The sequence below is a fragment of the Mustela erminea genome, chromosome 5, assembly GCF_009829155.1.
Source record: "Mustela erminea isolate mMusErm1 chromosome 5, mMusErm1.Pri, whole genome shotgun sequence".
NCBI classification, from domain to species: domain Eukaryota; kingdom Metazoa; phylum Chordata; class Mammalia; order Carnivora; family Mustelidae; genus Mustela; species Mustela erminea.
In genome coordinates, this window is record NC_045618.1 from 423,698 (window position 1) to 446,666 (window position 22,969).

Below are 22,969 nucleotides of genomic sequence, written 5' to 3' on the forward strand. Positions count from 1 at the left end.
CGTGGGGAGCTGGTCAGAGTTGGCCACTGCCCAAAGGCCCCAGGACCTGCATGAGGGCAGCCAGAGGGCTGCACACAGGGCAGGGGGCCGATGCAAACCCGCCCCGTCTCTGTCCACCGTCCTCTCTTCCAACCTTGGTTTCCCTCTCAGCAAAATGAAAGCTGGAGACAAGAGCCGGTGATCCCACCAGCAGTTCCGCCCACGGAGGCTTCTGGGGGCCGCACACAAGTCACAGTGTGGCCCACGCACCTTATTCCTTTAATCCTGATAACACCCAGGGAGCCGTGTCCCTCTCGCAGTTGAGAACAGGGATAGTTTGCAGAAGGGGCTGAACCTGGTTAGGACCCACCGGACACAAAGTGCACGTCCTGCCTCAGGATGTCTCTGGAGCCGGCTCTTGCTCAGACACGGGGTTGGGGGTGGGGGCCAGGGAACGAGCGGGGACAGACTTCCCGAGGCCGGGTTCTGGCCAGGACGGCAGGTTGGGGAGCTCCGGAGTGGGCAGGCCACCCGCCACCAGGCCCCGGCCTGCAGAGGGCACAGTGCCAAGGGGCTGTGTGCTTCCCCAGCGGCAGCTGCCCAGCTCCTCGCCGACAGGGCTCCCTAAAGCCCTCTCCTGTCCCTGCCCACATCACAGACTCTCCGAGCACTGGGACAGGCGCCCTGCTTAGCTCACCACTGGCCACATCTAGATCTGTGCACAGGGCCTGCAGGGAAGGGGCCAAGGGAGCCGGGGAGGGAGGCGGGCCTCAGGGCTCCTGCGTGGCCCCACAGGCACACAGTGACACAAGTGGACTTGCAGGCAATGGTCAGGGAGCCAGGTCTGGGTGCAGGGAGAGCCCAGAGGCCGGAGGGGTGGGGCCGCCCGGCTGCTGTACCCTGAATGCTGGGAAGGGAGCCTGCCTCGGAGGGTTCTGCTCGCTGGGGGGCAGGTTTGGATCTGTCCTCACCCTGCTCTCAATCCTCGGATCCCCCCAACTCTATAAACGAGATGCCCTGCTTTTAGGGTCCCTTCCATGCCTCCTGGTGCCACCTCCTGCAGCTCTCCAGAGGACACCTCTTCCAGGCAGCCTCCGGGAGGGACACTGCAGGGTGGGCTCACCCCGGGCATGCGGGGCTGAGGCCGACGGTCCCGGCATGTGCCGCGCCCACTGGGGATGCTGGAACAGACACCCCACCCGCCCACCAACTGTACTAGGTCCCACGAGTCATGCTGACCATGCGATGGCGACATCAAGCTGCCCACGGGAGCAGCGGCAAGGCCTCTGAAATCAGTGAGTGCTGTCACCCAGGTCGGGCTTTTTCCCTCGAGAGCCTGCTGTTGAACCTTCCCAGCACAGGGAGGAGGCAAGCCCTCTGCGCTCCTCGCTTTGTGGGGGCTCCTGCCCCCCGCCGGGGCACTTTCGTTGGTGCCTGGCCCACCTTCTCCTTCTCCAGCTCACCCATAGTGCGCCTGTAGCCCGAATTACAATCAAGGGGCGGGGCCGGCCCCCAGCTCTGCAGCAGAGCCCGAGAATCTGTTATTTTGAGCAAGTTTCCCAGTGGTGTCGGAACCACACTGGAACTGCGGTTAGGGTGCTGGTGTTTTGAGCCCCGTTTGCTGGGTGAGAGGACTGAGGCCTGAGAGGCCCTTTCCCGGGATCCCAGTGGTCAGCAGTCCCTGCCTTTGGGGTCTGCAGGAGCTGAGGGCGGGAGCCTGCAGAGCGGCTGAGAGCAGGCGGTGACTGCCGCCCTCTGGTCAGCAGCAGGAAAGACGCGGGCTGCTGGCTCGGCTGCCTGGGCCCCTGTTCTCCAGCCCAGGACCTGCCCAGAGGGGCTGCAGGAGCCTCCTGGTTCAGCCTGCCCAGACCCACTGGAGAAGGAGCCACAGGAGCCCACCGTTGGCCCCATAGCACTCCTGCCCTAGCCTGGCCACACCTTTCCTTCCTGGGATCTCCTGCTTCCTACCTTCCCCTCTCCCAACACCCTGCGATTGGGAGGGAAGCAGGAGAGGGCCATCCCCCAGCAGCCTGGGTTTCAACCCCACGGTGCACCTGAGGGCCGAATGACCCTGGAGAAGTCACTTTTCTTCCCTCAGTGTCGGGATCCTTTCCGTTAGTCCCAAGAGGGGACGACTCCTGTGGATTAAGGCGGAGGGTTGAACGTCATGGGCGCTCTGCACACACGCACTTCTCCGGCCACCGTAGCTCTCCGAATGTTTAAAATGAAAAAAAAAAAAAAAAAAAGTGGATATTTTGGGGTCTCCAATGTGGGATTTGTATGCCCCAATGGTGAGCAAGACCGTGCACTGGGGTACAGGAAGAAAATATTAGACCTTCAGTTTATACTTACTTTCATTTCATCCTTTTTTGACGCTATCTTTGTATTTGTTTTAGAATATGCGTATTAGCAGAATAGTACATACACATAGCTAATAAATAGGGTACACATGTCGAGGTGCATGGTAAAAAATTTTAGTGATAGGTATGTGGAGTCACAGCTTTGAAGGAGAGAATCCTGATCACTTTCTAGAAGTTTCCTTGTGAAAAAGTGCTCAGAGCAGATCATTTCTGGGTGAAGCCCGGGAGTCGTCCTGGCTGTCGGCTTCAGAGGCACGTGCCCTTAGGTGTTTAGGGAGCCAGTGAAGGAAGGAGACCCTGGGCTTTCGGGGCCTTCCCCAACGGTAGGTTGTGTGTTTCGAACTTTCCAGAAAAACAACGGCATTGATTTCCTCGTATCAGCCCTAAAAGGAAGGTACTATCATCACATTACCCCCATTTTAGGAATGAGGAAACAAGGCCTAGGTTAGCTGCGGCGTGCGGCAGCCTAGACTGGGCCCAGGAGCCCTGGCGCTAGAGCCCGCGTCAGCCCCTGGGTGCCCAGCCCAAAACAAGAAGGGCCGGGAGCCTGTCCATGGGGGCAGGGAACACAGAAGGAGGTGCACGTCCCTCCAAGAGTGGGAGTCTTGGGGCGGAGGGAAGGGTGGAGGCCCAAGAGGGAGGGGCACCGGTGAGATACTGCAGCCTGGGGAGAGGTGCGGGCCAGGGTGAGATCAGCCTGCGGCCAGGGGCTCCTGGGAAGAACGTGGGAGAGAACATGGGAAAGAGGGTGAGGTTCCTGACATTAGATCTGCCAGACGGGGTTCTACGGAGGGCCACGGAGAGCCCCACACAGGACAGACACCCAGCCCATGGAGTTCCCCTGCCCTCTGCCTGTTCTGAGCAGAAAGTAGGACCTTCCCCTGTGCCCCACGCCACACCCACGGATCCCAGTGTTTTCTTGGAAGTCAGCTAAGGCTTCCTGGAACTGGAGCGAAGGCTGCTGTTCCTCCTGATGCGCTGCTGAGCTCCCTGTCTTTGAAGGTGTGCAACCAGAGGCCAGATGACCTAATAATGGGGTTGTGTAGAGGAAGATAGATGTGGGATAGATCTGGAAAGCTCCTTCCCCTCCGGAATGCTCAGATCCGTGACCCGGAGTGGCAAGGAGAGCTGTAGCAGGGAAGGTGCGGGAGACGGTGCCTGCTACAGCCTCCCCCAGGTCCAGCCTGCTTAGAAAGGCAGCTGGCCCCACTCTGGGAACAGCTCCGTCCTACCTGTCTGTCCCAGCTGTGCTAGGACTTGCCGCCCAAACTTGGCCTCCGAAGGATCTGCACCGGAGCTAATTATTTCAAAATTAGCTTGGATTTTCACTTATTTCCATTCTTTCCCTCCTGACCTGTGAGACCACAACTCATTGCAAACATTTAAACGCCAGTTACACCGGCAACTCTCTCCAGATCTGCTCTGCAACAGGCATTCAGGGGATCCGTGAGAACTGGGGGATGATAAGTACAGCTTTATTTTCCTTATCCTCTAGCTAGAATTTAATACTTCCTGTAATTACAAATGCAAGCAGGAAACTGCAGAAGTATTAGCAAAACCCGTCACTTTGTTGCCAGTACAAACCCTGTAGAGGTTCCTATCATAGCACAGCTGTTGCCAATCGCCTGAAGTCCTGTTTATGCTCATCCCTACCAGGTGAAGTTACAGATGTGCTTAGACCTGCGGCACGGAGAGAGCACCCCATTCATTACCGTTCCACAAATATTTTGATAATGTCTTTGATATAAGTGGTTTCCTTTGTAAACCCATGCATTTCATTTTATGCACTTCTAGACATTATATTGAGACAGGATTCTCGGACTAGATGAGATGCCAAAAAAGTGATCAGTGTGCTTTTAGAATAATCTAGGGGGATTTACAGTTAATGTGCAGAAAAAGAAAAAATAACCACATAAGCCTGAATCATACATATTAAAATTCACCTTACTTACACAGCTGGAGGCACTTTTTTAAAAAGATTTTTTAATTTACTTATATGACAGAAAGACAAAGAGATCACAAGTAGGTAGAGAGGCAGGAAGAGAGAGAGGGGAAGCAGGCTCCCTGCCGAGCAGAGAGCCGGATGTGGGGCTTGATCCCAGGACCCTGAGATCATAACCTGAGCCAAAGGCAGAGGCTTAACCCACTGAGCCACCCAGGCGCCCTGGAGGCAGATAGCCACAATTTTATCATTCTTAAAGTGAGAGTCTTCGAAAATGCTTCTTTATATTCAAAAGCTAAAAGTCAAAGTAAAGTTGGCCCAATTATCCTGGTTTGGGAGTGGTCACATCATTCAGTTGGTCAAATCAGTCTATTTTCAAAAACCGGAGAAACCCACAAATTTTGCCAACAAACACAAAGGGGTAGAACTAAGCGACGGGGTTTATTAGAAAGGTAGCCGATTACTCACAATTTCTCTGCTAACAGCCAGTGCTCTGTGGACCGACATAAAGGCCTTTCTGCACGTTAGGAACCTCAGTTCCTTCAGGGTTGCGAGTTCAATTTTCTGTGGTTTAAGCCTGAACAGGGTCCACTCAGCATGTAGGTCAATGTAATGGGAATTGCCCCTAGTTTGAAGGTATAATTTGTACTTTTTTTCTTGGCCTTAGGAGCAAATGTCTTGTGGTCAGATATAGCCAGAATGATTACAGGGACAGCTTGAGTTTTAGGAGGCACCACATAAGAATTTTGGCAATTAAGGACGTCTTGAAGCCTGCTCACTTCAACCCAAACTTCCTCAACTAGTGACCTGCAGGGGATCCACCGGGGCTGCATGAAGTTCTGGTAGGCCAGGAGACACCGAAGGAATTACGGAGGGCCAGATAAAGGGTCTTGGTAGACTTGTGTGTGTATTTGGCCAATTTCCGAGCAACCCGCCCTCCTCAAAGAGCCCCCACCGGTGAACTTTATATCGTGGTGTGAATAAACCGTTGTGGGTCTGGCGGTGTCCTGAAAGCGACGGTAGACCTGCAGACCGCCCTAACAAACCAGACCCCTGAAGCCCAACCTTCCACCGGGAAAGAACTGGGAGTCTTCTTGGCTTTACCCCAGTTTCTTTTTTTTTTTTTTTAAAGACTTTATTTATTTATTTGACAGACAGAGATTACAAGTAGGCAGAGAGGCAGAGAGAGAGAGAGGAGGAAGCAGGCTCCCCACTGAGCAGAGAGCCCGATGTGGGACTCGATCCCAGGACCCTGAGATCATGACCTGAGCCGAAGGCAGCGTCTTAACCCACTGAGCCACCCAGGCGCCCCTTTACCCCAGTTTCAATCAGGAGAGACAGCAACCTGCTGACGGAGCTGGCCGTTCAGGGTCAGCCCAGACAGCTGAGGCCCTGCATGTCCCTCCATCCCTGCGGGGGTCACTCCAGCAGGGAGGGGCGGCCCCCGTCTCCCTCCACCCCTGCGGGGGACACTTCTGCGGGGAGGGGCGGCCCCCATCTCCCTCCACCCCCCAGGTGGGGGGGACACTCCAGCAGGGAGGGGCGGCCCCCGTCGCCCTCCACCCCAGGACGCGGAGGGTCAGAGGACACACCCAAGGGAGCAGAAGCCTAGAGCCTGCAGGTGCGGAAGGGGAAACATGCAGCGGCGCTGGGGGCCGCGTGGCGCCGAGGCGGTAGGGGGCGCTGCGGCGCGCGCCTGCGCCCGGGAGCAGGGCCGGGGCTGCGAGATGCCCCGCCCCCGCGTCGTAGCTCATCGCTGCGCGACGCTGTCGCCGCGAGCCGCGCGTCACAAGCGCGGCGACCGTGCAGCCGGCAGGACGGCGGTGAGTTGACGCGCGTGGACGTTGGGGATGGCGGTCTGTGGGGCCCTGGCGGACCGGCCGGAGGGCGGGTGAGCGAGGGTGCGCCGGAGGCGGCCTCCAAGCTGGTGTGCTCAGGGATGCTCCGGGCGGCGGGCCTGGCGGGGGCTCCTGGGCGTCCCCTCGCCCTGGCTTCCTGTAGGGGCGCGGGGCCCGAGAGGGGGAGAAGGGGTCGCGTCTGGCCGGAGGAGGCCCTGGGCAGCGGCGGGGCGGGGGCCGGCGTCTCCGCGGGAGAGGCCTCTGACCGTAAATGGAAGTTTCCCCGTGGTCGGCCGCGCTGCCTTCCTCGGAAGCGAGCTTCCCGTCGCCGGACAGGGGCAAGCACGGGCCGGGTTCTCTGGACTTGCGGTCCTGGGGCTTCCTGACCCGCCTGGGTAATAGGGCGCGTGTGGCGCTCTTCGGAAGCCGTGAGGAGCGAGCGATGACTTCGGCTGGGGAGAGTGGGGAGACTTCGTACAGAAAGGATGGAGGAGGAGGACTCCGGGGCCTTCAGCTCGGAAATCACTTGTCGGGGGGTGACGTCGCCTGGTCACTTGTGCTCTAGCGTGTGTGCACCGTGTACCGCTCCTGCGATCCCGGGGAGGCCTCCTTGAGCTGTGAGGTCGTGCGGAGGGTGGAGGTGCCCGCAGAGTGGGGGTGGGCGGTTCAGAGAGCTGGTGCGCGAGCTCGCGTGGACCCAAGCCTTGGTTTGAGGAGGCCGCTCCCTGCCAGCCTTCCTGCTCCCCGCTGGGTTCCTCTGCTGCCAAGTACAGATCCGGACTGGAAGGGGGCCGCAGCCCTGTTGCGAGCTCCTCCCTGCCCTCCCTGCCCTGTTCTTGGGTCGCAGATGAGCTAACCCTGCCACCTTGATGGAGATCTTCACAGACGGGTTATTCAGAAGTTTTTTTTCCCCTTACCCTTGGAAAGTCTTCGTGGTGGCCTTTTGGGGTTTGCAGATTTAAAGCAAGTAACCTGAACCTGGGTGCCTTCGTTGTGTGGTCTCTTCGCTCCCTGGAGGGAATTGGGAGGCATGAATGTGGCTGAGAAGAACTGCACTTCCAGGTTCCCTAATCCCCAGCGGAAATTCAGCATTTCCTCCAGTCGCGAGTACGGGCAGCAGACCCGGTGTTGACAGCGTGACTTTGTCAGCGACAGAAGTCACAGCTGCGTCTGCGTCTCGGGAGACTGCATGAGCGCAGCACGCCATGAAAGCAGGGTAGCACTGAGACTCACTGCCAGGCCCTGTTCTGTAGGTATCAAAATGCAGCTTCACAAATTTAACTTTCACGTTTTGGTGGTGTTTTACTTCGGGGTGCGGTTGGTCTTCCTTAGTCTCGGGCTCCGTATCGGCAGGTTTGCCTACAGCTGAAATGTACCTGTGGCCCCAAATCACACTTGCTGCGCTGTCGTGGTCTCGCATGGATATCTGCACGGTGGCGGAAACTTGGGGTCCCCTGACACATTGTCACCTGCAGCAGAACAAGGGGACGCCCTGCCTTCTTGTGTCACTTCTCTTGTAAACAAGGGTCCTTTTTCTGGTCTATTTGGTGTCATGAGTTTTTCATTTTTGTGCTTTTTGTTTGCAGTATCACCGTTAAAATCGTCTCCAAACGCGGTGCGAAAGTTTGTGTTCCTCAGTGCACCTCCTGTGAGGGGCCTACGGGGAGATGCGTGTGTGTAGTCAGCTTCGGTTAGGCTTAGGAAGTGCTGTGTTGGTTGGGACCCTGCCCCAGTATTTCTCCTGGAGCAGTGGGGTCCGTACGCGCTAGTTTGGTGTTCCTGGTGACTTCAACAAAAAGAGCCTCGAGTAACAAGCATTGGTTCTCTTTGTAGTCCTGTACATTTACGAAATCCTGAGAAGGGGTTTACAGGCTTGACAAGGCGGCTGGAGGGCTAGGGCACACACAGGAAATACGAAGAGCTCTTACAGCCTGAGAAGATACGACTGTTCTTTTTTTTTTTTTTTTTTTTTAAGGTTTTATTTATTTATTTATTTTTAGATTGTATTTATTTATTTGACAGACAGAGAGATCACAAGCAGGCAGAGAGGCAGGCAGAGAGAGAGAGCTGAGCAGAGAGCCCGGTGTGGGACTCGATCCCAGGACCCTGAGATCATGACCTGAGCCAAAGGCAGCGGCTTAACCCACTGAGCCACCCAGGCGCCCTCTACCTCTGTTCTTAAAGGAAGTTTGTGTTTAGCTGAGCCCAGTCCTTGAAGAGCCCGGGACATGCATGTCTCATTCACGTGCCTGTTGGCTCTCGTGGGCGTATTTGGCTGAGATCCCTTCAGAGACTATAACCACTTTGCTCCCACATACTTGCTTCTTGAGTTTTGACTAAATAATATTTGCAATTAAAAGGACCTGTGGTTTTGTCTCTTTGAAGAGCAGCAAGGGGTGCAGACTGGTGCCTCCCGATAGTCAGATTTGGGGAGAGGAACACGTGGCATGGGGTAGGTGTAAGTTGAGTCCCTGGGCTCCAAGAGAGAAAGGAGACCTTGCTGCCCTATAGGGCTTGTGAAGGGGACCGCTGGGGCCGACCTGTGCTCCAGCAGAGGGTTGCCTTGTTTTCTTGATAAGGGGACCTTCTGTATCCCTCTCCGTCCTGACGACACCGCTCACTGAAGTCCTGATGTTTCCACAGAACCGTCTGGCCTGTAGCCTTCGTCCTCAGTTAAGGAAATGACCAACCAGGTAAGGCCTGTGGTGAGGCACAGAACAGCAGCTGGTCTCCCTGGCAAGTTGGAGGCCAGTATGAGGTCTGGGTGTCTTCGCAGGAGACCATCATCTCATTCCTCCTCTGCTCGGGAGTGCTGGGGGACGCTGGGTACCTAGTCTCCGGAGGGTTAGGTGCGGCACAGCACGCACTGGAGGAGGCTAAGTCTTCTCCAGGTTGGCGGAGGGACTGAGGAAAAGAATTTGTTCTCAGGGGCGCCTGGCGGCTCGGTCACTAGAGTGCGTGACTCCTGATCTCAAAGGCGTGAGTTCAAGCCCCACATTGGGCATAGAGCTTACTTAATTAAAAAAAAAAAAAAGGCAAGCTTATATTCAAAAACAAGAAGAAAACAAAAATCAGAAAGGGAGAGATCTTTGCAGTAAGATTAGGGACAATGGGAACAGGTTAGGCAGGCTGTTTGTTCATACAACTACAGAACTTGGGCCGGAAGCTGGATGCAGAGCCTCCTGTGATCAGCCAGGGGATGCACAGAATTGATCTGTCCCCTCGGGATGGGGGAGAGAGGACAGTTTCTGTAAGGACTGGTTTTCTCCTGGTGCGGTCAGCTCTGCAAGTCTTGGGTGAGAAGGACTCAGGGAGCTTGCAGGAAGGGCAGGGCGAGGGCGGGGGAGTCGCTCACGCACTGGGGGTGGGGGGTGAGGTGGGTGCCAGGGGGTGTTTCAGGGAGGGGATGGGCTACTCTGAATCTGACCACGGGTTTGATGAGGCGTCCGTTCTTTTTTAGTACAGCATTCTCTTCAAGCAAGAGCAAGGTAAGCAGCCTGCCAGCAGATTCACCTGTGAGAACTCTGCATCGTGGTGTTTCGGGTATGCTGACCTGAGGGGCTGTCCCCAAGTGACTCACTTTGCGGAAGAATCAGCAGACGTGGCTGAAAACAGATACTTACAAGCACACTGCGGCAGAAGCCCCAAACAACTAACTGGAAAGAAAAAGCAGGAGTCACATGAGAGACACTCCGGGCTGAGGGGTGTTTTCCTGCCTGAGGAAGATGCTGCTCGAGCTTCCCAGCTACCAGGGTGAAAGAGGGAAACATTAGAGCCTCAGCACTTGCCCTGGGGTCTTCACAACAGCTCCCCCGCTCAGACAAGGGCAGGGGCTCCCGCAGCAACCATGACCTTACTGAAAGTAGGGGACGCAGCAGCATGGGGAGGGCTGGGGGCCGTCCCGTCTCGGGGTGCAGCTTGCCAGGGGCACAGGGCTTCATGTGAGCCTCATTTCTTCACACCTGGAAGAGCTGTGCAGAGCCTGGGGGCGTTTGTGGGACCGCCTGAAAGCTCTTGCAGTCTGAGCAGCCGCCATTTAGGTAGTCTGAAGTTTAAGCCAGAAGCTTTCTTCCAGGTTAGCTCAGAGGGTTAACTGGTAGTCAGGCGTGCCAGTCGGCACCCCGGCCGGCAGCTCATGCCGTCCCTGTGGCGCGCTGGTGGATGTGGCTCTGGTGGGCATCGTCCTTGGAGCCACGGTGCTGCGCGTGAGTCACAGCCGCTTGGTGCCAGTAGTCACAGCTTGGGAAGCTGGTCCTCGACTGTTGCTACGCGGCATGAATAGAGCCTACGCGTGCCCTTGCCACGTGTGTGGACCTGCGCCAGGTCTGCGGACCCCACAGTGAGGCCTCCGCATTTACGGTGGACTTTAGTTCTTAAAGAGCTTGGCTTTGAACCCCAGTTCTCCTTAGCTTTTGACTTCGCGTGAGTTACTTGGCTTCTCTAAGCCTCTAATTCTGTAAAATGATTGTCTGTAAAATGAGGGTGTTAATGGTACCTACTTCATAGGGTTGTTGTGATTAATTGAGATAATATTTAATTTAAAAATGTAGTAGCAGACTCATCAAGCACAGTAGACATTTGTGACAAAAGACTAATCAAATCAAGTGTGGAGATACGTATTTTCAGACCTGTGCTATTTGCTTTTGAACTGCCTGGTGGTTCCCAAGCATCCCTAAGAGAATGAGTCTTACCAACTTTCGGTCTTTTTTGGGGAAGGGAGGCCGGGGAGATCCTGCTGGTTTGCCTGGTTTTAACCAGGTGATGGCATTGCAGACTGAGGCACACGGGCAGCAGGCTAAAGTGGGAAAGACTCGGGTTATTCCAGAACTCCCTCCCTCCCTGGGACACCTGAGATCTGGGCATGTGTGTGTGGGCACGCACGCGCGCCTGCCTCTACTGTTGAAAGAAAAGCAGGAGGGAAAGCACTGGGCCGGACAGTGAGCCAGGTGCCCGGTTCACCAGCGGAGTGAACTCATAACTGTTGGAGCAGCATTTCAGCTTCCCTGGAGCCCAGGAAGTGTAGACACTGCATGCAGATTTTTACATGAGGTGCTTTCCGTTCTAGCCCATGATGATGCCATTTGGTCAGTCGCCTGGGGGACAAACAAGAAAGAAAACTCTGAGACGGTGGTCACGGGATCCCTGGATGACCTGGTGAAGGTCTGGAAATGGTGAGCACCCTCTCCCCAACAGCCTCGAAGACTGGGGTTTAGGGTTTTTCTTCTGGACTCCGAGCTGCGATCAGGAAAGTGTTAAGTGTAGTCCAGGTAAGGAAGCAGGAGCAGTATGGTGGTCTAAGAAGACAGCCAGTTTTTTCTCATTTGTTTTCCTCTTATGTAGTATAAAGGCCTGTAGTTTAAGAGAAAAAAAAAGTCCCACAGTTAAAACCTGGCTGACTTCGGTGTTCTGTGCTTGTGGGTTCTCTCTGATTCTGCATTTCACAGACCGCGGGCGATGGGAGCAGGGGTGGGTCACGGGGGCCCAGGATTTCAGATGCTGGTACAGCGCGTTGTGTGTGAAGAAACCCATCTCTCTGTCCCCCACCGAAGGTCTGACGAGAGGCTGGACCTACAGTGGAGCCTGGAGGGACACCAGCTGGGTGTGGTGTCTGTGGACATCAGCCACACGCTGCCCATTGCCGCATCCAGTTCACTCGATGCGCACATCCGCCTCTGGGACTTGGAGAACGGCAAACAGATAAAGTCTATAGATGCAGGACCTGGTAAGACTCTTAGGGAAGGTAACCTCTCACTGTCCCTTTCCAGACCTCTAGGGACAGAAGTCCGACAGGTCAGGAGTGTTTGGTTGCGGGGTAACGTGGTGCACGGACTGTGTGTTCGGTACTGCCTTTGGTAGGGTGGCGGCAGTCCTCCAACCAGCAGAGTCTCAGCAGCTAAGCGGGGGCTTTGTAGGTCTGTGTGGGTCAGGTTTTACTGCCAGGTAACTTTTGGTGCTAAACCTGTTGAAAAACTCAACGGTTTTCGGAGGCTTTCAATTTTAGAATTGCCAGTTTGGGTTTGTAGACCGGAATTCAGATGGGCCAGAGCTGCGGTTTGCCATATTCTGATTTGTTACTTGCAGTGACTGATAGACGTCTCGAATGTAAGGTGCTGTGTCCTTCTAGAACCGTATCGTGGTCCTCTCTGCTCATCATGATTACAGGGCCTGATTCCCAGCATTTGACAGATAGGACACTTGTAGAGTAGCATTTTTTTTCACCGACCGTAAGACAGCAGAATCTTGTCTCTCAGCCTGCTGCATGTCTGGGGTAATAGGAGTTCATGATTTCGGTGGGCTGCATTAATGTGGAACGAGCAACACGACATCTCAGGCTTCCTGGGAGCCTTTGATCCCCCTGCGAATGACTGCATCGCATTCTCCGCCAGAGGCTGTCCTGCTGGGATAGGCGGCAAGCCCTTGAGAGCCGCCTGCCTCCGTGGTGCCCCTGCGTGGATGGGTGACACAGAAGGTGCTTAGGGGTTTCCTCAACATGGTCCTCTTGATTGGAGTCCCCAGTGGGTTGGCCTCCCGCCGGTGATGCTCCATAGCCACTACACTGGAAAGGGTAATAGCCCCGCGGTTCACAGGGAAGCGAGGCTGTCAAGAAACAGAGTGTGTTTCCCCTTGGAGGCAATACTTCCGTCTACGATTCTTACTGTTGGAGATTTTTAAAGAATATGCATGCCTAGGCCCTCTTTTGTATCCACTCGGGCACTGTTTTCAGGGTGTGTGGGGTAGGGTAAGTCTGGCAAAAGCTACCCAGATGCTGACTCCCCGGACGATGGTCTTCACCTGTATCCCCACCTGCTGACGTCACTCTCTGAGGACTTGGGGCCCCAGACCAGCCCCCAAAGTCTACGAAGACACAGAGCCGGGGAGAGGAGGAAAAGGCAGCTCTCTTGCTGCCTTTTTACATTGGGCACCTAAGCCTTCCCAGACCCGTGTCGCTGAGGTCACTGCAGGGCTCTGAGGCCCTGGGCACACTGCAGTTGAGAGGAGCACTGGAGCGCTTCCAGCGAAGAGGACCGGTCTGCACCCAGCTTGCTGTTCCCAACAGTGCCCTGAACATCCGGTGTCGGTTCCATGTTGGCAAGTGCTTGTGGAAAGGAACAGGTACAGAGAGTCAACAAGGGGTCGGATGTCCTTTCTCTTTGGACAAGAGTCTGGTCATTACAGAGCAGGTACTGGGGTAGTGAGAGCAGGTGCTGCTGTTGACAGCTGAAGAGCGGCTGAGCCCGAAGCTCACACTGCTCGGGTCCTGAGCGCAGGGATACCGGCAGTCGTCAGAATGTGCACGGGGGATGTGGGTCACCACGAGCAGCAGGGAGAAGGGAAAGAGAACACCCCGATCCCGAAGAAGGAAGAGAGGACGCAGTGGAAGGCCGTGACTCAGGGGAGGGCCTCGTGGGCACAGCAGCCAAGCTCCCCAGCCTTCAGACGGGCAGCACGCCCGTGAGCGGAGAGCTGACCCGGTGGTGAGGTGCAGCTTGGGGACTGCATCAAGTTTCTGTTGTGCAAGTAGCAGGAGTCTTAGCGTGTGGGACAAAAACGCCCTGAATTCCGAGCATTAGGGTGTGTGACGCGAGATGTTCTCCATTGTAAACCAGCTAGCGGGGAAATGGGAGAATAATTAGGAATGTTATTTTATTAAACTGCAAGGAATTCATGGAGTCAATCTCCTTTTTAAAACAAAGGAGTCAATCTCCTTTTTAAAACAAACAAACATTTCATGAGAAAAGTGATAGAGCTAAATTATTTATTACTCCTTTGAATACGTGTGTTGAAGTTTGCAAGAGACTTGTTAAAGACACCTTGGGAGACGGTGCTGACCTGACTGTGCTGGGGCGTGCTGGGACCTGCTGTCTGCCGTGTGTCGTTGGCATTGGCCTCTCTTCAGTCCCACAGGCTGGGAAGGGGCTGTCCTGTGCGAGCCCTTCCCGGGAATGAGGATGGTGTCTTGGGAGGGAGCCTTTCTCTGTTTTCCCTTTGATCTGGCAAGCACTGTCCTGTTGGGGCAGGGTGGCAAGACTTGGGGCGTGTTCCCCTACAAGAGTGCATATGGCTAACGGGACAGGCAGGCAGTGGGCAACAGGATGACTCCGTGGCCTCGGCCCTGATCCCAGAGGCCCCCAGAGCACTTTGGAATGGCCTCCAAAGAGGTTCTGAGCAGCCCAGGAAACAGTGGTGTGTTCCCAGATAGAATTCTAGAGCACAGGGGCGCCTGGGTGGCTCAGTGGGGTAAAGCCTCTGCCTTCGGCTCAGGTCATGATCTCAGGGTCCTGGGATCGAGCCCCGCATCGGGATCTCTGCTCTGCAGGGAGCCTGCTTCCTCCTCTCTCTCTGCCTGCCTCTCTGCCTACTTGTGGTCTCTCTCTGTCAAATAAATAAATAAAATCTTTAAAAAAAAAAAAAAAAGAATTCTAGAGCACATGGCTTGCCCTGGTGGCGCAGGAGTCTGGAGACCCTCCATCAGGCCGAGCCGCACTGCGACGCTGCTCGACCGATCCAGATGACACGAATAGAGCTGGGTTTGCCGTGTAATTGAGAAACAGGTGATTTTTCTAAAAACAATAGTGCCTCTTTCCAGTCCTTGTTAATCTGTGGTAAATAATTGGTCATATTAGAGTTCACCTGGGGAGCATTCGGGGTAGTACGTCTCCATTTATTTCCAGCTTCAGCGAGGGGAGCTTTCGCTTCTGTGTACTGTAAGGTTTGCCCGTTGTAAGTGTTCAGTGAGTTTTGGTCGCAGGTTGTGCGGGCACCACCGTAGTTGCAGGCCTCAGGAAGCCCTCTCATGTCCGAGGAGAGTCTGTCCACGCTCTGCCTTCGGCTCAGGCAGCCCCCAATCTGCTCTCCATCCACGTAGTCAGTGTCGGCGGGACAGTGTATGTCCATGCTGCAGCTGTGAGCGCTCCCTCCCGTCTGTTTTGTTCTGCCACCCACCTCTTGAACACGTGCATTCTTTCTACTTAGTCTCTAGCAATTCTTCTACTTACTATGTGGTTCCTACTGTATAGATGCCGTAGTGCTGCGAACGCCTGTGCCCAAGTCTGTGTGGACGCGCATTTTCATTTTTGCTGGGCACACACCCAGGGATGGACTTGCAAGGTGTTTCTTAAGTTTGTTTTCATTTAAGAAACTGTCAGACTGTTAAGAAAATCCCATTTACAATCACACCCTAAGCAGTAAGATACCTCTGCACCAACCTAACCAAAGAGGTAAAGGATCTGTACTCTGGAAACTATAAAACACTGATGAAAGAAACTGAGGAAGGCACAAAGAAATGGAAAAACGTTCCATGCTCACGGATTAGAAGAACAAAATTGTTAAAGTGTCTATTCTGTCCAGAGTTATCTACACATTCAGTGCAATCCCTGTCAAAATATCATCAGCGTTCCTCACAGAGCTGGAACAAATCATCCGAAAATTTGTGTGGAACCAGAAATCACCGAAGAAATGTTGAAAAAGAAAGCCATAGTTGGTGGCATCACAACTGCGGACTTCAAGCTCTAGTACAATGCTGTCATCATCAAGACAGTGTGGTACTAGCCCAAAAACAGACACATAGATCAGTGGAACAGAACATAGAGCCCAGAAATAGACCCTCAACTCTGTGGTCAGCCGATCTTTGACAAAGCAGGAAAGAATGTCCAATGGAAAAAGACAGTCTCTTCAACAAATGGTGTTGGGAAAATTGGACAGCCACATGCAGAAGCATGACACTGGACCATTTCCTTACACCACACACAAAAATAGACTCAAAATGGATGAAGGACCTCAATGTGAGAAAGAAATCCATCAAAATCCTTGAGGAGAACACAGGCAGCAACCTCTCTGACCTCAGCCACAGCAACGTCTTCCTAGGAACATCACTAAAGGTAAGGGAAGCAAGAGCAAAAATGAACTATTGGGATTTCATCAAGATCAAAAGCTTTTGCACAGCAAAGGAAACAGTCAACAAAACCAAAAGACCACTGACAGAATGGGAGAAGATATTTGCAAATGACATATCAGATAAAGGGCTAGTGTCCAAAATTTATAAAGAACTTAGCAAACTCAACACCCAAAGAACAAATAATCCAATCAAGAAATGGGCAGAGGACGTGAACAGACATTTCTGCAAAGGAGACATCCAGATGGCCAACAGACCCATGAGAAAGTGCTCCACATCATTCAGCATCAGGGAAATACAAATCAAAACCACAATGAGATACGACCTCACACCAGTCAGAATGGCTAAAATCAACAAGTCAGGAAATGACAGATGCTGGAGAGGATGTGGAGAAAGGGGAACCCTCCTACACTGTTGGTGTGAATGCAAGCTGGTGCAACCACTCTGGAAAACAGCATGGAGGTTCCTCAAAATGTTGAAAATAGAGCTACCTTATGACTCAGCAATCGCACTACTAGATATTTACCCTAAAGTATACAAAAATAGTAATTCGAAGGGATACACGCACCCCAAAGTTTACAGCAGCAATGTCCACAACAGCCAAACTGGAAAGAGCCCAGATGTCCGTCGACAGACGAACGGATAAAGAAGATGTGGTGTATATATGTGATGGAGTATTAACTCAGCCATCGGAAAGGATGAACACTTACATTACAAGAGCATGGACGGAACTGGAGAGTGCCATGCTGCGTGAACTAAGTCAGTCAGAGCAAGAGTTATCACACGGTCTCACTGATGTGTGAAATCTAAGAAACAAAGCAAACAAGCAAAGGGGGCAAACAGGCAAACCAAGAAATAATATTCTCAGCTCCAGAGAACACACTGCTTGTCCCCAGGGAGGCCATGGGGGGATGAGGGCATGTGTCCTGATGAGTGCCAGGGGATTAAAAGTTTTAAAAGAGAGGAAAACTGTTTACCCATTTTTCGGAGCGGCTGCACTGTTTTATGTTCCCACCCCTAAGTGAGGATTTTGGTTTTCCCATATCCTGTTAACACTTGGTATTGTCATATTTTTATTGAAAATTTAAGTCCTTAAACTAAATTGATAAAGGATTAACATCTTTACACATAAGTTTTTGAGTCAGGACATTGTTTCTAATTTTTAAAAAATCATCTTTTGATAAAGCTTTAAGTCTTAAAAATTAAGGTCGCACCTTTTCTCACTGTATTTTTTTCCCGTTTTTTTCTACTTAGTGGATGCCTGGACTTTGGCCTTTTCTCCTGATTCCCAGTATCTGGCCACGGGAACTCATGTGGGGAAAGTGAACATTTTTGGTGTGGAAAGTGGGAAAAAGGAATATTCTTTGGACACAAGAGGAAAATTCATTCTTAGTATTGCATATGTAAGGAAACACAGCGGTCTTTTGTCTCGGGGCCCTGCCGTGTGCTCTGTCAGCCTTGTGCTGGGGGCAGGGGTTGGGGGTGGGGGGGGGGTGGCCTGACCGCACAGGGTCTCATGTCCTCCACATGTTCTCTGCACAGAGCCCGGATGGGAAGTACCTGGCCAGTGGAGCCATAGACGGGATCATCAACATTTTTGATATTGCAACTGGGAAGCTCCTGCACACGCTGGAAGGTACAGCTCGTTTCATTTTGTACAGACTGGGCTATCAGGTCACAAAGGACAAGTCAGTCTTTTAGTAAAATGCTGCTAAATGACAAATGAGCTTTAGATTTGCAAAACTGTGATCTCAGAAATCTGAAATGCCTCCAAGAGTTTTGTCATCTCATTATAGTGGGGGTGGGGGTGTCCTGGGACTAGTGCAAAGAGCGGGTTCCTGTGAAGGGGCTTATCTTTTCATGTGTTAATGTGGCTTACCCTGAGGAGAGGAGGAGGAGGAGTGCTTCCTCTCCATCCTGATCCTTGCTACAGAACTTGATGATTAGGAAATGACTTCTTGTCAAGAAGTCAAGGTGGATGACAGCCAGGCCCACCCCAGGGGCCTGCGGCCCGGCCTCAGGGTGTGGGTAGGGGGGCGTCTCCCACTCTGCCCTCTTCCTGCTGGTGTGAATTCTGACCCAGTGAATGCATTGCCTCCTCAGTTTACCGCTTACCCGACAGCACAGGACGTGTAGGAAACAGCACCCTGTTGTGCATCCGTGCAGATCAGAGCGTGTATTTCCTTGTTTGTCCGTGTCTATAGCAGAGGAGTTTCTCCCAAGCCGTGTGTGCTAAGGTCCAGCTCGTGAGGGAAGGGAACCGAGGAGAAATGGCTCCTGGCGGAGGGGCCTGGGTTGTGTGGATATTTCTAGAACACTGGGAGGAGGGGTCCATGCAGTCATTCCCTGCGTCTCTGACAGAGGCTCGTTACTAGGGACACTGTCGGTGGGGAGCGCACGATTTGCCACATGAACACGGGCTTTGTGAATTCCAGGCCACGCTATGCCCATCCGCTCCCTGACCTTCTCCCCGGACTCTCAGCTCCTTGTCACCGCTTCCGACGACGGCTACATCAAGATCTATGACGTGTGAGTTCCCGTGCAGACTCGGGCTTCTCACCCAGGACCAGTGCCCTTCCTGTCTTCCACTGCTTGGAGGAGCCCCGGGTCTGGCAGGGACTTGTGTGCAGGGTCTAGGCATCGCTCCCCCTTCCACATCCCTGTCCTTGAACTTGGAATGTCACGGCTGCCCGCTAGGTTCAGTACTTCCTGCCTGTTTCCAGCCTTTCCATCTCTTGTGGGCCTCATGGATTTTAAGTTCCGTCAGGGCAGTCAGCCGTGTAGGATGGAACCGTGTAGGTGGAACCACAGGTGGTCGTGGACCCAGGGTGATGGCAAAAATTTGGCCCTCCCGCAGGCTGTCCTCTGCGCTGCCAGGGTGGCTGTCAGTTCACCGGCCACCTCACTGCAGGTCTAGATGAAGGAGGCTCTTTGTGGGTGGTTTTGGCTACAGGTGTAGGAGCAAGGGGTCATTCTCTTCAGGTCATAGCCATCTTTGGTTGTAAGCCTGTGCAAGGCCCCTTCCTCCTGGGCTTCCCCGATCAAGCCTCCCCTGGAAGGGGATTGACTGTGTCCTTGACCCTTTGACTCAGTACCAGGCATGCCTCCGGTTCATGCCTCCCAAATGTGGCCTCCTGGTGCTGCGGGTACACACGGCCCGCTTGTCCGTGCCCGCGCGGGGAGTGGGCACCGGGATTGCCCCAGTCCTGACTGTCCATGTGCACACCATCCTGTGGGCCTGTGAGGGCTTTCCCGGGGTCTGCGCAGGGAGTGGGGACACTGAGGACAGGAGGTGGTCAGCAGGTCAGCGAGCAAGAGCTGGCTGGGTGCTGTGGCTCAGGAGGGGTGCGTGCCCCTGCCCAGCTGTGCCGGCTCGTGGGTCCCAGAGCCCCAGGCCGCTGTGGCCTACGCTTCAGTGCCCGACTCTGCACGTGAGGCTGTCATGACTATAGTTCCGGCCTCCTGACTAAGGGGGATGAGTGTCCCCGAAGTACAGAGGACAAGCCCAGCCGGAGGCGGGTTCCTCTGAGGCCACCTCCCCTCCAACCCCCTGTAGTGCGCTCTGTGCTGCTCAAGGGCCTGCACCTCAGTCTGGCCACAGGGTTGTCCTCCCGCCCCTGCTGTCGGGCTTGCGCTTACGTGGAAGTAAAAATGCCTTTTGTGGTTAGACTTGCCTTGTTCTCGATTCGATTAAAAATGGCCTCTCCGAGCCCCCTCTGTTCTAAGGAGTGAGTGTGGCCAGCTCCAGGGACGGGAGCTCTGGCTCCGCGTGGAGAGGGCACCGGCAGCGCGGCGGGCTTGGAATCTGCCAGCTTGCCCTGCTGCTTCGCTTTCCCCATCTCGGCAGTGGTCTTGCCTCGCGCCCTACTCTCTGCCGTGGGGCAGGTCACACATTCTGTCATGTCCGTTTTGTCTGACGCTCTCCGTTGCAGACAACATGCCAATCTGGCCGGCACACTGAGCGGCCACGCGTCGTGGGTGCTGAACGTTGCCTTTTGTCCCGATGACACACACTTCGTTTCCAGGTACGTGCGATTCTCAGCAGCTTCTTACATGCTAAGAAGGTGAAGGTCATCTTTTATGTATTGCCTTAAGATTTGAAGATGGTCTGACCCTTTGTTATTCAGGTAGACTTTGTTTTCTGTGTTGGTTTTTTCGGTGGTTGGGGTTTAAGTTATGCAGGTAGTTAGTTGTCTTTCACCAGAACAAAGATGGATTCTTTGGAACAGTTCAACTTTGAGTGTTTTCTTATAAATCTAGGCTTCCACATGTAGGGACCTCAGGGATCTCTGTGGTCCGGTAGGCACGTACACTGCATACCTCTGTGTGCAGAAGTCGTGCCTTTGGAGCCTGTGTCGCTAAGGCCGAGGACGGCCAGCTTCTAGCGAGCGTCGCACAGCTACAGAAGCCTCTTCCTTTAGACTTTAGAAGTAGCCTTTAGTGGGGGCTTTCCCAGCCCCGCCCCCACCGACCTGGAAACAGGCTCACGTGTCTGAGGCTCCTGATGGGAACGCAGGGATAAGGACTGGGCAGATGAGAACTTGAGGGACGTGGCCGCTCTGTGCATAGGAAAAGCCACGAGAGAGGCCAGCACCCAGAGCTCCCCGGGGCCCCTGGTGGGCAGAGAGTAGACGAGCAAAGGAGGGTGGGGTTTCTGGTCAGATTAATCCAACTTAAAACCAGAATACAGACTGTTTTGATACTAATGTTCCCTTCTGCACATAGTTCATCCGACAAAAGTGTGAAAGTTTGGGACGTCGGAACGAGAACGTGTGTGCACACCTTCTTCGACCACCAGGATCAGGTACGGCGGAGTTCAAATTCGCATTCCTTTGTCTTTGGTGGCTGGCGTTGTCTGAGCGCCGCCGCCGCCGGCCGTCCCCGTTCCCGGCCTGCTGCTGGGCTGCTCTCCCTGCGTGGGTGGTCCGACAGCCAGCGTCCTGCGTGCACCGTCTGCGCCGTCGGCCTGGAGAGCTGTGAGGTCTGATGTCCCTTCGGGGGCCAGAACACACAGCGCCAGCCGCGTGGCCGTCCAGTGCTGGTGCCCGGAGCACGCCAGGAGCCCTCCTCCTGGTGCTGCCTGCCCTGGCCGGCTCGGGAAGGGCCTTCCTCAGAAGTGCCTGTTGCTCTGGGGCACCTGGTGACTCAGTTGGTTAGGAGTCTGCCTTCAGCCCAGGTCGTGATCCGTCCTGCGTCAGGCTCCCTGCTCAGTGGGGAGTCTGTTTCTCCTCTCCTCTCCGCTCATGCGTGTGCCCTCTCTCTCTAATTTTTTTTTTTAAGTGCCTGTTGCTCAAACACACAGCACTTGTTATTTTTAGAGGTGTCCACAGAAGTGGTGTGATGTTTTCTTTTTTATAACATACCCAAAGCCATAAATCCTTATCGGTTATTTCGCTTTAAGCAACATTGGTAACTTTTGCTTCAGTCTTTAAATGAGGAGGAAGGGGCTCTGTGCTCCCACCACCGTTTTGTCTTTGCCAGCGTGGATGTGAAAGGAACTAGGGCTCCAGGGAAAGGCGGGAGTCCGCACAGCACCTGGGCTCCCACATGTCTAAGCAGCTCCAAGTGAGGCCTGTGTTGCTGGTCCCAAGTAGCACATCTCAGGAAACTAGTCACTTTAGGGAAGAAAATGCCTATGGCGGTAAAAAGTTGGCTTCTAATATTTTTAATGACGATCCTGGGGGTTTTATTTTTCATTTTGTCTTTTTTTTTTTTTTTTTTTAAGTAACGTGGGGCTTGAACTCACAACCCCAAGATCGAGAGTCGCACGTTCTGCCGACTGAGCCAGCCGGGCGCCCTGATGGGCTCTTTGGAACGTAGCTTAACGCTGACGTTGCTGTCCTGCGTTCTCACGTCTGACCCAAAACCATTGCTGATGAAGTTGGGGGGTTCATCTTGATATTCACCGTGAGGGTAAAGCCTCCCTGCGGGCTTGTTTCCCTGCACGTGAGGCTCAGAGCGAGCTGTCGTCTCAGAAGGGCTGTTGGGGTAGAAGGGAGGTCGTCGGCCCGCCCAGTGACAACACTGGGCTCAGGGCTGGAACCCCCACTTGGGGCCAGAGTGACAGGCTGACCTGGTCCAACTCCAGCCACATCACCTTTGTCAGACCAGTGCCCCGTGCTGGCTGCTGTCTCAGCTCCGGGGCCTGGCAGGCTCCAAGGGCCTTAGAGATCATCCCCGGCTGGGAGCGGGTAGTCGTGGGCCACCTTCTTTCTGGAGACGTGAATGAGAGCCCATGCTGGTCCCTTGCAGATGCCCGCCTCATGGGATGAGGTCACGACTCCCCAGAATCTGAAACTGAAAGTTTGTGGAGTGTGGGAGGTGAGGGAGTGATAAACAGTAGCTACACAAGGTGCCGGGTAAGGGGGGGCCCCATTCCCGCTGGCTCAGCACCAGACACAGCCCCGTCTGTCTTTCTCCGTTCAGTATGGTGAGAGTACACAAGGATGTTTGTTCGTAAGGAATAAAGGCATTAGAGGGGCGCCTGAGTGGCTCAGTGGGTTAAGCCTCTGCCTTTGGCTCAGGTCATGATCTCAGGGTCCTGGGATCGAGCCCCTGTGTCCGGTTCTCTACTCAGCAGGGAGCCTGCTTCCCTCTCTCTCTCTTTGCCTGCCTCTCTGCTTGCTTGTGATCTCAGTCAAATAAATAAAAAAATTTTTTTTTTAATTTTTAAAAAAGGATACAGGCATTAGAACTTTTATTTTTGGTTTACAGGTCTGGGGAGTAAAATACAACGGAAATGGCTCAAAAATTGTGTCCGTGGGCGATGACCAGGAAATCCATGTCTACGATTGCCCTGTGTAAATGCCACTCTCAGACTGGTGTGTACATCACGACATTCCTTACCTTTCTAGCATTTATTGGAGCAGAAACCTAAATTTTGTAGATACAGATCAGTCTTTTCATGTTCTATTAGAAATGCTGTTCATGCTCGAACATAAAGTGTTCATAACACAAA

General features: G+C 53.8%; 1 protein-coding gene across 2 annotated transcripts; it reads left to right on the forward strand.

Annotated features, from left to right (window-relative positions):
- The first annotated feature begins 6,012 nt into the window (after window positions 1-6,012).
- WDR61 (WD repeat domain 61) lies at window positions 6,013-22,969 on the forward strand. Of its 2 annotated transcripts, none has more exons than XM_032341856.1 (11): window positions 6,013-6,104; window positions 8,763-8,812; window positions 9,580-9,607; window positions 11,185-11,290; window positions 11,669-11,841; window positions 17,266-17,414; window positions 17,554-17,647; window positions 18,447-18,540; window positions 19,944-20,036; window positions 20,737-20,815; window positions 22,726-22,969. In XM_032341856.1, the coding sequence occupies exons 2-11, from the start codon at window positions 8,801-8,803 to the stop codon at window positions 22,813-22,815; spliced, it is 918 nt and encodes a 305-aa protein (XP_032197747.1). In that variant the 5' UTR covers window positions 6,013-6,104; window positions 8,763-8,800; the 3' UTR covers window positions 22,816-22,969. The 2 variants fall into 2 exon arrangements, with proteins under 2 accessions (XP_032197747.1, XP_032197748.1); XM_032341857.1 differs by having other exon boundaries at window positions 6,068-6,172.

Bases quoted from the DNA above. Each gene is read 5' to 3' on its own strand.
- WDR61 (XM_032341856.1), top strand. The intron at 9,608-11,184 runs GTAAGCAGCCTG...TTTCCGTTCTAG, and splicing joins TCTCTTCAAGCAAGAGCAAG to CCCATGATGATGCCATTTGG. The intron at 11,291-11,668 runs GTGAGCACCCTC...CCCCCACCGAAG, and splicing joins CTGGTGAAGGTCTGGAAATG to GTCTGACGAGAGGCTGGACC.